This window comes from Cucurbita maxima, unplaced genomic scaffold (assembly GCF_002738345.1).
Source record: "Cucurbita maxima cultivar Rimu unplaced genomic scaffold, Cmax_1.0 Cma_Scf00026, whole genome shotgun sequence".
NCBI lineage: Eukaryota > Viridiplantae > Streptophyta > Magnoliopsida > Cucurbitales > Cucurbitaceae > Cucurbita > Cucurbita maxima.
In genome coordinates this window covers 1827660-1840648 of record NW_019272042.1, presented here as the reverse complement: position 1 = coordinate 1840648, position 12989 = coordinate 1827660, and the positions used below count along the sequence as shown (strand labels likewise).

The 12989-nt window shown below is 34.4% G+C and overlaps 1 protein-coding gene and 1 pseudogene across 1 annotated transcript; one reads left to right on the top strand and one right to left on the bottom strand.

Moving 5' to 3' along the window:
• Positions 1–940: 940 nt before the first annotated feature.
• On the bottom strand, positions 941–3562 carry LOC111499159 (dynein light chain 1, cytoplasmic). Its single transcript, XM_023150661.1, has 3 exons — positions 3192–3562; positions 2970–3075; positions 941–1131 (listed from the first exon to the last, which is right to left on the bottom strand). The coding sequence occupies exons 1-3, from the start codon at positions 3354–3356 to the stop codon at positions 1049–1051; spliced, it is 354 nt and encodes a 117-aa protein (XP_023006429.1). The 5' UTR covers positions 3357–3562; the 3' UTR covers positions 941–1048.
• A 2277-nt stretch (positions 3563–5839) lies between these two features.
• LOC111499148 lies at positions 5840–12732 on the top strand (annotated as a pseudogene).
• Positions 12733–12989: the final 257 nt, after the last annotated feature.

The following is a 12989-nucleotide window of genomic DNA, read 5'->3' as shown; positions in this document are numbered from 1 at the left end:
ATTCCAAAAGTGTGAATTTCACCTTATAGAATTCTTCAAGTAAAATCTAGGTAATTCAATGAAGTCCATATTTATGGGGTAATTAAAATGTATTATGTAAGAATTTGAAGTGTTTTTTTAACAAATTATTAATAGGTTGATTTGTAAATTCTACCTACATACCCGTTTGGATGTTCTAATTTTTCAAATTTTCCATTTTATCCATTTGATCCTACTTTTACACTTTTTAACTCAGCCGGTTTGAGACCCGCCAAACAACTTCGATTTAGGAATAGTGAAAGAAAGATAAGGGAAGGAATTGGTGGAGGAATTGGTAGACTCATCAAGCCTACGACCCAAAGACACTACCTAATCACTAGAACTGAATCTTTTGTACAAGTGGTACTTGAGAGGAGAAAATAATGTCTCTTTTCTTTCCAAAGAGATCCAGGTAAAGGTAAAGAACAAATGAAAAGATAAAAATTGTTTGTATAAGCATATTTAACAGCAATTAGTTAAAAGAAAATTACTAACGTACTAATAATAATGGATTGAATGAGGACGAACTAATAATAATAATTCTACATACCCTTTTGGATGTTCTAATTGTTTGTATAAACATATTTAACAGCAATTATTTATCGAACTTGAAATGGTAAACTTGTAAAAGAAATGGATTGAATGAGGACGAACTAATAATAATAATTCTACAATGTGGAGTGAAAATTTGAACATCTAGACCAAATTAGTAACAGGTCAGTTCAAAAATAATGTCGAAGAATTAGAACAATGAAATGCATCATTTTGAAACTCCTAATAATATAGAACTGCACCAAATGCAATCAACATGATTTTGAACGACGGAGTGCTTTGTTCACACAGGCGAACAAGCTGATTATGTCTAAAGTAAAAGGCTGGAGTGTATTAGGCAAAATCCACAGATAAGAAAGAAAAAATATGGTTGCAGAAGGGGAGATTGTCTTGTCCACAAGGATATCATCATTTGATTAAATAGCGATGATCATAATCAGTTAAACATATTCATTAATCTGCATAATATACATGTTTATCAGCCAGATTTGAATAGTAAAACTGCTTTCTGATCCAGGTAGAAGTAAACAAAGTGGTTTGTCTCGTGGGTCACATATGAACCTGCCATAAAAACAACAGAAATTCAACATTAAGAATCATGGACCTAAAATCCTCGACTTATGTCACGTTATTGGTTTCGATCGCCACTACCTGTCGTTGGCTTTGGCTTTGCATCAACTTGATGTTAAGAATGTTTTTTTTTCTCTCTCACAAAGATAACAGAATAAATTTTGAAACCCTCAAATGACCAACTTATGTCACGTTATTCACCGTGACAGCCACAACTCATGATTGGTATTTGCATCAGCTTGATGGTAAAAATGCCTTCCTTCACAAAGATAAAGGAATTTATATGGAGAAATTACGCGGTTTCTTTGCTGAAAGAGTGAATGGATAAGTCCATTGACATCTCAAATCCTTAGATGTTGATAACATTGACATTGACCACTCGGGAGGTTGCAAGAAATATTGTAATGGCCCAAGGCCACCACTAGCTTATATTGTCCTCTTTGGATTTTCTCTTTCGGGCTCCCTTCAAGGTTTTAAAACGCGTCCTTTAGGGAGAGGTTTCCACACCTTTATAAGGAATGTTTTGCTCCCCTCTCCAACCGATATGGGATCTCACAATCCACCCCCCTTGGGAATCCAGTGTCTTCGCTGGCACACCGCCTAGTGTTTGGCTCGAATACTATTTGTAACAACTCAAGACCACCGCTAGCAGATATGGTCCTCTTTGGGCTTTTTCTTTTGGGATTCCCCTCAAGGTTTTAAAGCGTATCTTCTAGGAAGAGGTTTCCACACCCTTATAAGGAATGCTCTGTTCCCCTCTTCAACCGAGGTGGAATCTCACAAATATAAACAAATACACTCTTTTCTATTGTTAAATGATTTGGGATGTCTAATCTGTCTCAGGGATCTGGATATGTTTTGGTTAGCAAGAGCTGAAAGCAATTTTTAAGAATTTTGAAACCTTTGGCAAATTATGTAGGTAAAAAGCACGAACTTGACTGATGTTATGGACAGATTAGACTCTCTCTCACTCCCTGGGCCAGGAAGGGACATTTTCCCATTAGGCTGCGTTACCTTCATTGAATAGGTTGCCAACTCAAAACCGAAAACAAAAACTCTGACAGAAACGTTAGTCCAACCTACCGTGGGAAACAGCTCAAAGGATTAAGAAGTTCTTATGTTCAGGAGGAAGAGTTTCTAACTTCTAGAAGCCGGAAGGGATAATGGTATCAGTTTCTTTTTTGAGGTAACTTTTGGTTCACCTATTTACAACTTTACTGACCTAAATTTCCAACATGAAAAAAAATGGTTCGATGAGGTCACCATAATGTGGCTATTCGTAATAAAGTTGGATGTGGATTCAAAATTCAGCATGCCCCTAATAACCACTCTTATAGATTTGAGTTATTTCAACCTCATACATCTAACTTATTAAAGTCGTGAGCCACGCCGTGGTGGCCTCGTCACACTTTCATAACACTAAATTAGTCCAGGGTGATTTTGAGTTCAAATTTCATGAAAAACTAAAATCAGACGTTAGAAGGAAACGGAATGTGAAAGTTTGGGAAGAAAAACTTTTATGTTCCCTGTACAAGTTACACTTTACAAATCTAAATCAGCTCAATTAAATGAAATCTTGTGGAAGGACTTCTTGTTTATCAAATGCAAGTGAAAAATCGAACATTCACAATCTAGAAATAGTAACTCCTTTTAGTACTCGACTAGTTTAACCAGATCAAACACTCATCATAAGCAACCTACAAGCATAGATCTATTCCATTCACAATGCAAACCTTCGCCACCAAACTTGAAGCCAGAAGGCATATTATCAATCAGCAAAAACACAAAAATTTGAGTTGAAATTTTAGAGGAAGAGAGAGATCCGTTACCAAAATTACGGCCAACAATGCAGTGCCAGGTCGGTCCATGCCTCTTATCGAACTCTTTCTTAATATACTCTGCTACATCCTTCTCTACACTATGCTTTTCAAATGCCTGAAACCAAAATCCCCAACAGAAACGAGGATCGTGAGAAAGAACAACAGTATAAACACAAAATTCGAAGTAAAAATAAGAAAAAGAAAAATAGCGATCGAGAAAAGAGAGCTGACAGCTATGGCAACATCGATGGCCTCCTTCTGTACATCACCAAACATATCGGCACTCTTTATAACGATTTTCTTGCCAGTCGTCGCCATGACCAGCGGTTTCCGATCCTCCGACACAGATTTCACCATAAGATTCCCTTGAATGCTTCTCTTAGCATCGTTACTCATTTTCAGCTTCTTCTTCTTCTTCTCTGATCTTCTGTGCCGATTCGGTAGCAAGAAGGGAACCTTTTTGCAATCTCTGCAACTTTTTCGTTTCAAGAAATTTGGAATTACTTCATCATTTGACTGGAAATTGTAAGAAAAACTCGTGAATTCTCAGAATCTGAGAGGATAAAAGATTTGACTCTTTCTGGAATTTATTGCTGCTTTTGCAATCTGGTCTTTAATGGAGCCGTCGGTGAAATTTGTCTCCGGTACAGCTGGCAAAACGCCGTCGTTTAGCGCCTCCGAAAAGCTAATTCAGCTGAAGAACGAAAAGTGGTACTGCTCTCCTTACTGTACTGCATCTTCCAACCACTCATTTTAATTTTTAGGTTAAAATAATAATTTACTTTCCATTATTCATTTCACATCTTTCTTTTTTTTCATCTCAAAATCAATTAATAATGAATAAAGTAACTCATTTATTTTTAATAATAGTTTTTTTTCTTTATTTATCATTCCAATTTTAATAATAAAGACGAAATTGAGACCTCTCGAACCCATCTTAGTCCATTCCTCGAAGAAAGAGATCTAAAAAGAACCGAGAAGGCTAATTGGAGCTAGAGAAAAAAAAACTCGGTAGTTAGCTTAATAAACAATATCTTAATCAGATTTTCTATAAAAGGGAGAACCGAGACCTATCTGAACTCACGTTAGACCATTCCATGAGATAAGAGATCCGAAAAAAAATAGGTAGTTCGCTTAACGAATAAAAATGTCTTAACAAAATTCTATGTAAAAGAGAGAACCGAGACCCATCTGAACCTGCCTTAGCCCATCCCTCGAGGAGAGAGATCCAAAAAAAATGGAGAGGACTAGTCGGAGCTAGAGAAAAAAAACTAGGTATCTCGTTCAATACATGATAAAATACACGAGTCACTCCTCTTAATATCAGCTGATTTTGAGTCGAAAGCATCTTACACATACACACACACACACACATATATATATATATATATATATATATATATATATATATATATTTATTTATTTATTTATTTATGGTAATTTTAACACATTCTTATTTCGTTATATGAGGAAAAAAAGATTTATTATTACTTCTTCTCTAAAAAAAATTCAAAATATTTATATTTCTTATTTTTATAATGGGATAGTTATTATTACGATTTAAATAATTTTTTATAAAACTCGTAACGAACAAACACTAAAACATAGTAAATGAATAAAAATGATAATTTTACAATATTGAAGGGTTGGCATTTATTAAGGAAAGTTTTTTAAAAATATATATTTTATATAAAAATTAAAAATCTATTATTTTTGTTATCCATATTAATAATTCGTTTCCGAATTTCAATACAATCTCTTCGCGACTACCAAGAAAGGGAAAGGAGAGAAAATGTAAATCTATGACAGCCAATCACAAAATGACAACACCGCATTTGTAAAAATAAAAAATTGTTTGTGAAAATGTAAATCTATGACAGTAAGCCAATCACAAAATGACAACAAGGCATTTGTAAAAATAAAAAATTGTTTGTTTAATGATATCATCTGACAAATCAATGACGTGGCTGATCTGTACGCTTCTACGCTACGCTCTAAGCGAGCGTGAACACACGTTCCTAGTTTTTAAGAATTTCGAGCAGATAATTAAAATTCAGAGTAAATTTTTTAATTATAAATGATTTCATTTGCATTTGGTGTATTTATGGATTGAGATATTTAAATTATCTATCATGAAATTTTAATTATTAATATAATAAGATAAATATATATTTTATAATAATTAAAAAAAATTGACAAACCATTCAAATCTAATACAATCCAATCCTATTTTTTTTTTTAATTATTATGAAAAATTAAGAAAATTTAAGTTTATAACTAAGGGCAGTGATACATTGAGGCGGGTGAATATTTGATATTTAAGTTTTATAAAATTTTAGTTATTAATAGAACGTATAATTGTAAATAAATTTTAAATAATTAAAAAAAACTATGACAACCCAACTCGAAAACATAAAGTTGGGTTGGGTTGAGTTGTGAACTCTGTTCGAATTGTTTGGATTACTAACTCAACCAACCCGAAATTTCGCGTTGATCTGAAAGATTTTTACAACTCAACTCAATCTGTATCTAATGATTTTGCTCTTCATTGTAGATTTGTAAGACATGAGAAAGATTCTCACCTATAAATTATATTTCAACTTTAATTAATTTTATTTGTTTTTAATACAAAAGTTGTGAAAGTGTGAAAATAAATGAACCTATTAATTATTTTTAAATTAAAAGTTGAAATATATATTAGTTCTTTTAACATTTAATTTGAGCTAAATGAGGAGCGTGTTCACACGCTCTGTTCAAACGCGTGTGGTTTATTTGAAGATTTGGGATCGTGGCGTACGACAAGCAATGCAGTTGTTAAAACTTATTATTGGGTTCTTAAATTTACATATTCCATTTGGTAGTTCGAAAGTTGAGTTGAGTTGAGATGAGTTTCGTTTCAAAAGAAACAAACGCCATTTCCATCATCGAAAGCTAAGCTAAGCGCCTTTCTTCTGAATCTGAAATACGTGACAAAACTCCGTTGGTTCTCCCTCGAATTCTTCGTGTTTTGTTGCAGAAGAGAATATCCAATCTGTGTTTTGGGAGACTGTATTGCTTTCTGTACTGAGAAATGGCTAGCAAAGTGAAGGGAAGAACAACTTTGGAGGTTGGAGCTGATGGAATCGCTCTTATCACGATCATTAATCCTCCAGTCAACTCACTTTCTTTTGATGGTATGATTTTCTGTTATTTATACTCGCCTTCTATGCGGTGTGATTTTACTCGATTCATCTATTTTGATCTTTAGTATGATCACTGTCTTCTTCTTGTGTTGAATTCGTTTTTGATAGATTTCGTGATTCCAACGTTTCTTCCGTATCATTTTTTTCGATGAATCACTCGAATTTACATAAATTAACGAAGAGCTGCGTATATTATGCTTATCATCTTATTTCGATTTAAAACGGTTCAATCAATATTATGATTATTATCTTATTTCGATTTAAAACGGTTCAATCACATGAAAAATTGGCAATGGCTGATTCGACAGAGCCTTAGGTTCAATAATTATACTTATCTGTTTGAAGAGCGTTGTTTTAATTGAGAATGGCTAATTTCTGTGCATGAATAACAATTGGAAAGAATTTGGGATTAGTTGTAAAAAACTGTGTTCGATTGGTACAATTATGAATATACGACGACTTCACTTGCTTGAGATTTATGATTTGGGGACTTCGTATTAATTCTTGGGAAATTGTAGACTGAGATCTGGCTCTTTGTTGTTGTTCTTCTAAATAGAATTATTTTATGTATTTATCTGGACTAAGAGCATTACTCTTATCTTTGTTTGTGTTAAGGATATTTAATAATAAATTATAGTTTATTATATATATTATATTTAATATTTTATTATAGATATTGTGTTAAGGATATTTATTTGACTATAAATAAGATAACTTTTCCACCAATTTAGGATTAATCAACAGCTTGAAAGAGAGAGTTATGAACCGGCTTTGCAAAGAGAAGATGTGAAGGCAATTGTTATTACAGGTTAGCGTGAAACAATTTTCATACATCATTGAAAGGGAGTTATCAGAAATGTTAGAGATGTTTTAAGCCTTTACATCATTGGAGCAGGTGCCAGGGGAAAGTTCTCTGGTGGCTTTGATATAACAGCCTTCGGTGGACCGCAAGGTGGAAAAGGTAGGTTTAGATGTCTGTCTCCCATTGTCTCAGAATTCACTCTAAAAACTTTTGTCGACATCTTTTTAATGGATTTTTAGCGGTGGAACCACGGCCTGACTACATTTCCGTGGATGTGATCACTGACATATTCGAAGGTATATTTCCACTCAGTTTGGTTAATTTACTCTCATCTTCCATTTTTCTTGGAGAGCGAGAGAGAAACAATTGTTAGTTATGTTTTTCAGCTGCTAGAAAACCAGCCGTTGCTGCAGTTGGACTTGCTTTGGGTGGAGGGTTAGAGGTGGCAATGGTATGTCTTGTTACATCTCTTAGACTGTTGAATCTTTGAAAAAAAATCGTTATAATTTTGGGATTTTAGGCATGCCATGCACGAGTATCAACCAAAAGTGCACAGTTTGGATTACCTGAACTTCAGCTTGGATTAATTCCTGGTTTTGGAGGTATGTCTGTGTCACTGTTTCTTGGCAGTTCTTTTTCTTGTTTTTATTTCTCCTAGTTGATTATCTAAGCCGTTGTAATGTATATGCACCCAAACGAACTTTACTTTAAGGTGTGGGCAGTTGTGATCTTATCAGTCTACCTAGTTGTACTTCACCTTGAAAATGAAGGATTAACAAATGACAGTTTGTGTTCTCAGTTGGATCCTTTTGATAGGATAGTATACAATGTACTTCGTAATGTTTAGAGGATGAATAGAATAGATCTTTTAGCAATAACTTAATATTTGCATGAGCTGAAAAGAATTTGAATATTATATAATGAAAACAACAGGAGCCGACTGTTTTGAAACCTTCTATGATTTTCTTTTGCCCTTTTAATCTCAAGCTTCTATATTAATCAGGAACACAGCGACTTCCTCGTCTTGTTGGTCTTTCAAAGGCTTTAGAAATGATGCTGGTGAGATTAGTAGCTCATGCTTTGGATTTTTGACACCTTGTTGTAGAATAGCTTCAGTAGCCATATACTTATGTGCTTATTTCTCTACCTGTCACTTTCAACACGTCCGTACTTGTTTATGCTTAAATAGACTTCCAAGCCAGTCAAAACAGAAGAAGCTTTTTCTCTGGGACTTTTGGATGCTATAGTCCCTTCTGAAGAGTTGATCATTACTGCACGCAAATGGGCTCTGGATATCTCAGAGCGGAGGAAACCATGGATTATCAGTCTTCACAGGACCGATAAGTTAGAGTCTCTTGGTGATGCTAGAGAAATATTTAAATTTGCTAGAGCTCAGATACGGAAGCAGGCTCCAAATCTCAGACATCCACTGGTTTGCATTGATGTTGTTGAAACGGGTGTAGTCTCGGGTCCCCGTGCTGGACTTTTGAAGGTTTCTGTATTTCTAATGTAGTCATTTTCCATTTTCTATTAAAGAAAAGAGAAACCAAATTAACCTTCCTGAATTTCTTTTTGATGCTTATGGCAGGAGGTTGAAGATTTTCAAGTACTTCTACATGCTGTACCAGTAAAAGCTTGATTCATATATTTTTTGCTCAGCGTGGAACAACAAAGGTTTGAGATGAAAATTTACTGAAAAATAAATGATCGGTTAAACTCATTTTTACTTCAGGATTTGAGAAAGACAACCGTTGTTTATACGTTATGAGGTTAGACGTTTGTCTTAATTGTTCATATTGCTTCCTTTTTTTCAAATATAACAAGGTACCTGGAGTTACTGATCTTGGGTTGACGCCAAGACGTATTAATAAAGTCGCTGGTGTTGGTGGAGGATTAATGGGATCTGGGATAGCTACAGCATTGATTCTTAGCAACTATCCTGTGATTCTTAAAGAAGTAATTGATAAATTTTTTGAGGCTGGTCTTGGCAGAGTCAGAGGTAAGCCAGGAATTTACTACTATTGATTGCATTTTTCAATATTCTTATTTGGTTTGTTTATGGCTTGCTATGTTAACGTGTTAGATAATCTACAAAGTCGAGTCCGCAAGGGGAAAATGACTTCAGAAAAATTCGAAAAAGCTATTTCCCTACTCAAGGGCGTCCTTGACTATGAAAGTTTCAAAGATGTGGATATGGTGATTGAGGTATTTCCCATGTCTTCTTCACGCACAAAAAGTAGCAATCATTAATGTCAATTTGGTTGTGCTTGTAACAGGCTGCTATCGAAAACATCTCTCTGAAGCAACAGATTTTGGTTGATCTTGAGAAATATTGCCCTCCACATTGCTTACTTGCTTCCAATACTTCCACAATAGATTTAGAGCGATTGGAGAAAGAACACATTCTCACGATAGACTTGTCGGAGCTCATTTTTTCAGGTTTGCAAATTCATACCTCTCTACCATTCATGTATTGTCTTGGCTTAGCCAGTTAGCCATTGAGTTTATGCTTCTGATGCAGTCCAGTACACGTTATGCCACTATTGGAAATTGTTCGTACTAAAAGGACAGCTCCACAAGTAATTGTTGATTTGGTAGATGTTGGAAAAAAGATAAAGTAAACGCCTGTTGTTGTTGGCAATTGCACTGGTTTTGCTGTCAATAGGAAGTTTTTCCCGTATACTCAAGCTGCATTGTTACTTGTAGAACATGGAGTAGATCCATATCAGATCGACAGGGAAATTTCTAAGTTTGGAATGCCAATGGGCCCCTTCAGGTTTATAATACATAAAAGAATTTTGTGGTTCAACTCCATGCTTTTTTATTTTCTACCTTCAACTAACTTCGGTTCTTTTCCTTTAGATTGATTGATCTTGTTGGTTTTGGTTGTGGCTATAGCAACCGGTGTTCAGTTTGTTCAGAATTTTCCTGATAGAACCATCAAATCTATGATAATTCCTCTTATGCAAGAGGATAAGAGAGCAGGTAGAGTTTCACCCCTTAAACTTGGACGCTTGCATCTAAGATTCGCTGGCATTGCATGTTAAAATATCATCACTAGCCCAATAATCATATGAGCTAATTGTCTATGTATTGATATAGGTACTTTAGAAATAAAGTACCTAATTATTTTAGAAAAATTATTTAGGCATTTTAGAAATAAATTGTCTAGATTCGGCTATAAATACCCCTCTAACCTACCAATGTTTTTATTCCCAAAGAAATATAAAGCAGAGTGAGTTTCTACCGAGTCTCTTGTAATCTCTTTTCGATTGGTATTCATAAAGAGTGCGAATGTTTCCCATAAAGAATTGTGTTCGAACTTTGCACTTCCCAAAGATATTTTATTAATGATTCTGTTAGGTATCTTCATTTAACTGGAAGTATGGCAAGGTTGCCAAAAGCAGCCTACCATTACTGCTCTCAGTCTATTCGAGAGGGCTGACTAACGTTGATGATTGGGGTCTTATGGAATCATGTTCCTTTAGACATGGACACTTCATTAAAAAGTAACTTGGTCGTGGTATAAATTTCAGGTGAAACAACTCAGAAAGGTTTTTATGTCTATGACAAGAACCGCAAGTCTAAGCCAGATCCGGAGTTAAAGAAGTATATTGAAAAGGCTAGGAGCATGTCTGGCATTTCTGTAGACCCTAAGGTCTCGCTCTCTCTCTTTCTCTGTTTGTGTGTAGTTTGCTTGATATACATACCAAAATTACACATGAAAAGTGTTTACTTCAGCCATTAGAAAGCTCTATGTAACGATTTAATGTTGAACTCTTGCACATCCTTTTGTGTGATCGTATGAGTGCAGCTGGCAAAGTTATCAGAGAAGGACCTCATCGAGATGATATTCTTCCCTCTGGTGAATGAAGCGTGCCGCGTACTCGCCGAAGGTATAGCAGTGAAAGCAGCAGACTTGGACATTGCTGGTGTAATGGGCATGGGTTTTCCACCTAACAGGTTGGTGAAACTTGTTTTTTGCTAAGAATATTTATCCATTTAACTATATATTTGATCTTTTATTATTGGTAAATATTACGATTTACCATAATATAATATTTTACCTTTTATTATAAGCAAAATCTTAAATTCATTTATTGCTATTTCCATTGATTGTTGTTTCTATATACATTAAATTATTAAATTGAATTGATGCAAGTTTCAGCAATATTCTCAGTTAATTTAATAGACCTTAATGAATTACTATTGACCATAGGGGAGGAGTTATGTTTTGGGCTGATTCTCTTGGATCAAAATACGTCTATTCAAGATTGGAGGAATGGTCAAAACTGTATGGTGGATTCTTTAAGCCTTGTGCTTACTTGGCTGAAAGAGCTGGCTCAGGGTGGCAACCTTGGTGAGTTATCTTAACCACTACTCAGCCCTAAATGACATATCTTTTATATTCTAACACGACGAATCTATAAATGGAAATAATGACAATTATAAAAAAGTTATGAAAAATGAAAAAAAGAAAAATAGTGAAAGAAAGTGTTTAAACATAGATTGGTAGAGAGATTGTTTGCATTGTGAGATGGTGTAGAAAGAGAGCAGTTGGTGAGAAATTACATAGAGAAGCCAGTGAGTGTGTAGAGAGAAGGTAGTAAACGAATGTGTGAAGAGAGATACGTGTTAGAGAATTTATTTTTTTGTTTGAAGACGATGAATGAAGATATGGAGATTTGAACTTGCCCGAATCCATTGCTAGTAGATATCATCATTTTTGGGCTTTCCTTTCGAGCTTCCTCTCAAGGTTTTTAAAGCGTGTCTTCTAGGGAGAGTTTCCATACCCTTTATAAAAAATGTTTTGTTCTACTCTCCAACCGATGCTCTTTAGACTTTTCTTTCGAGCTTCCCCTCAAGGTTTTTAAAACGCACATGCTAAGGAGACGGTTTTCACACTCTTATAAAGAATCATTCATTCTCCCCTCTAATTGATGTGGGATTTCACAACCCACCCCTTCTGAAGTCCAGTGCTTCGTTCTCTTCTCTAATCGATATAGGATCTCACAATAGGTCTCAATAAAGATAATACATGTCAATTATCATTGACATAGGCAGATTTATGGATCAAGAATGAAGCTTAAGCTCAAGCAATGGTTAACACGTCAATCAAATACTTCTTTACCAAACACCCAACTCAAAAGTGCTTCTAGATTGAAATCAACCATCAACATTTAACTAATTAAAAATACAATTTTATTCATTAAAAACACTCTCAACTAATCATGCCAACTATTAAATCAAATATCGATTATTACTTAATCAGTTAGAACTCTACCTGTACAAGGAACTAACCACTCATTTAGAATAAAAAGTGTCCTCAAATATATTTGATAAACACGAACTTCCTTTATGTCCATGTGCATTGACATGTGTTATAGGGTTATATAGTATCAAATATCAATGGTAGTTCTCACGATAGCATATAAGACAATCGAAAAATTTATTCTTTACATTTTTCTTAGTGGGTAGACTACTAACCTTTTGATTAAGAGCATGTGTCATAACCAATTGAATTATATTGAAATTGACTATTTGTTGTATCACATTTTGCATAGTTCTCCCTTGAGTGTCTCAAAATCTCGTTTACAAGAAGATTTATGGAACGTAAGAGCTTTTCGATGAATAAAATCATAAATGCCCAATAGTACTTGCTTTGGGTTTATACAGTGTATGTGAGGAACTCCTAATTAAGGGGCCCTTAGAATGACAAACAGGTATGAATCAAACTTCTTCATATCAATAGTAATCAATTAAAAAGAAAAAAGAAATTTATGTTTTTTGTCTTTGAATTCTTTTGAAAGTTCTTTATTTGTCTTAATGTCGTGGATGCGCATGTTAGCACGGCTTAATTTATTTGTTTTTTCTTTTCCTTATTTTTTGTTTCCTTTTTTGGGCAGAAAGTTGTGGTCCTCTCTTATTAGATGTTTTTAAATTTGAATTTCAAAGGTCCTGATGGTTTTATATTTTAATTTTTTAAAATTCCCAAGAAATTGAATACAATGATACGACATTGTCTTTATTGTCCAGTCTCCAACA

Coding starts and splice junctions, on each gene's coding strand:
- LOC111499159 (XM_023150661.1), bottom strand. CDS start 3,356: ATGAGTAACGATGCTAAGAGAAGCATTCAAGGGAATCTTATGGTGAAA. Junction 3,076..3,191: donor CCATCGATGTTGCCATAGCT/GTCAGCTCTCTT, acceptor TTTTGGTTTCAG/GCATTTGAAAAGCATAGTGT. Junction 1,132..2,969: donor CATTGTTGGCCGTAATTTTG/GTAACGGATCTC, acceptor TTTTTATGGCAG/GTTCATATGTGACCCACGAG.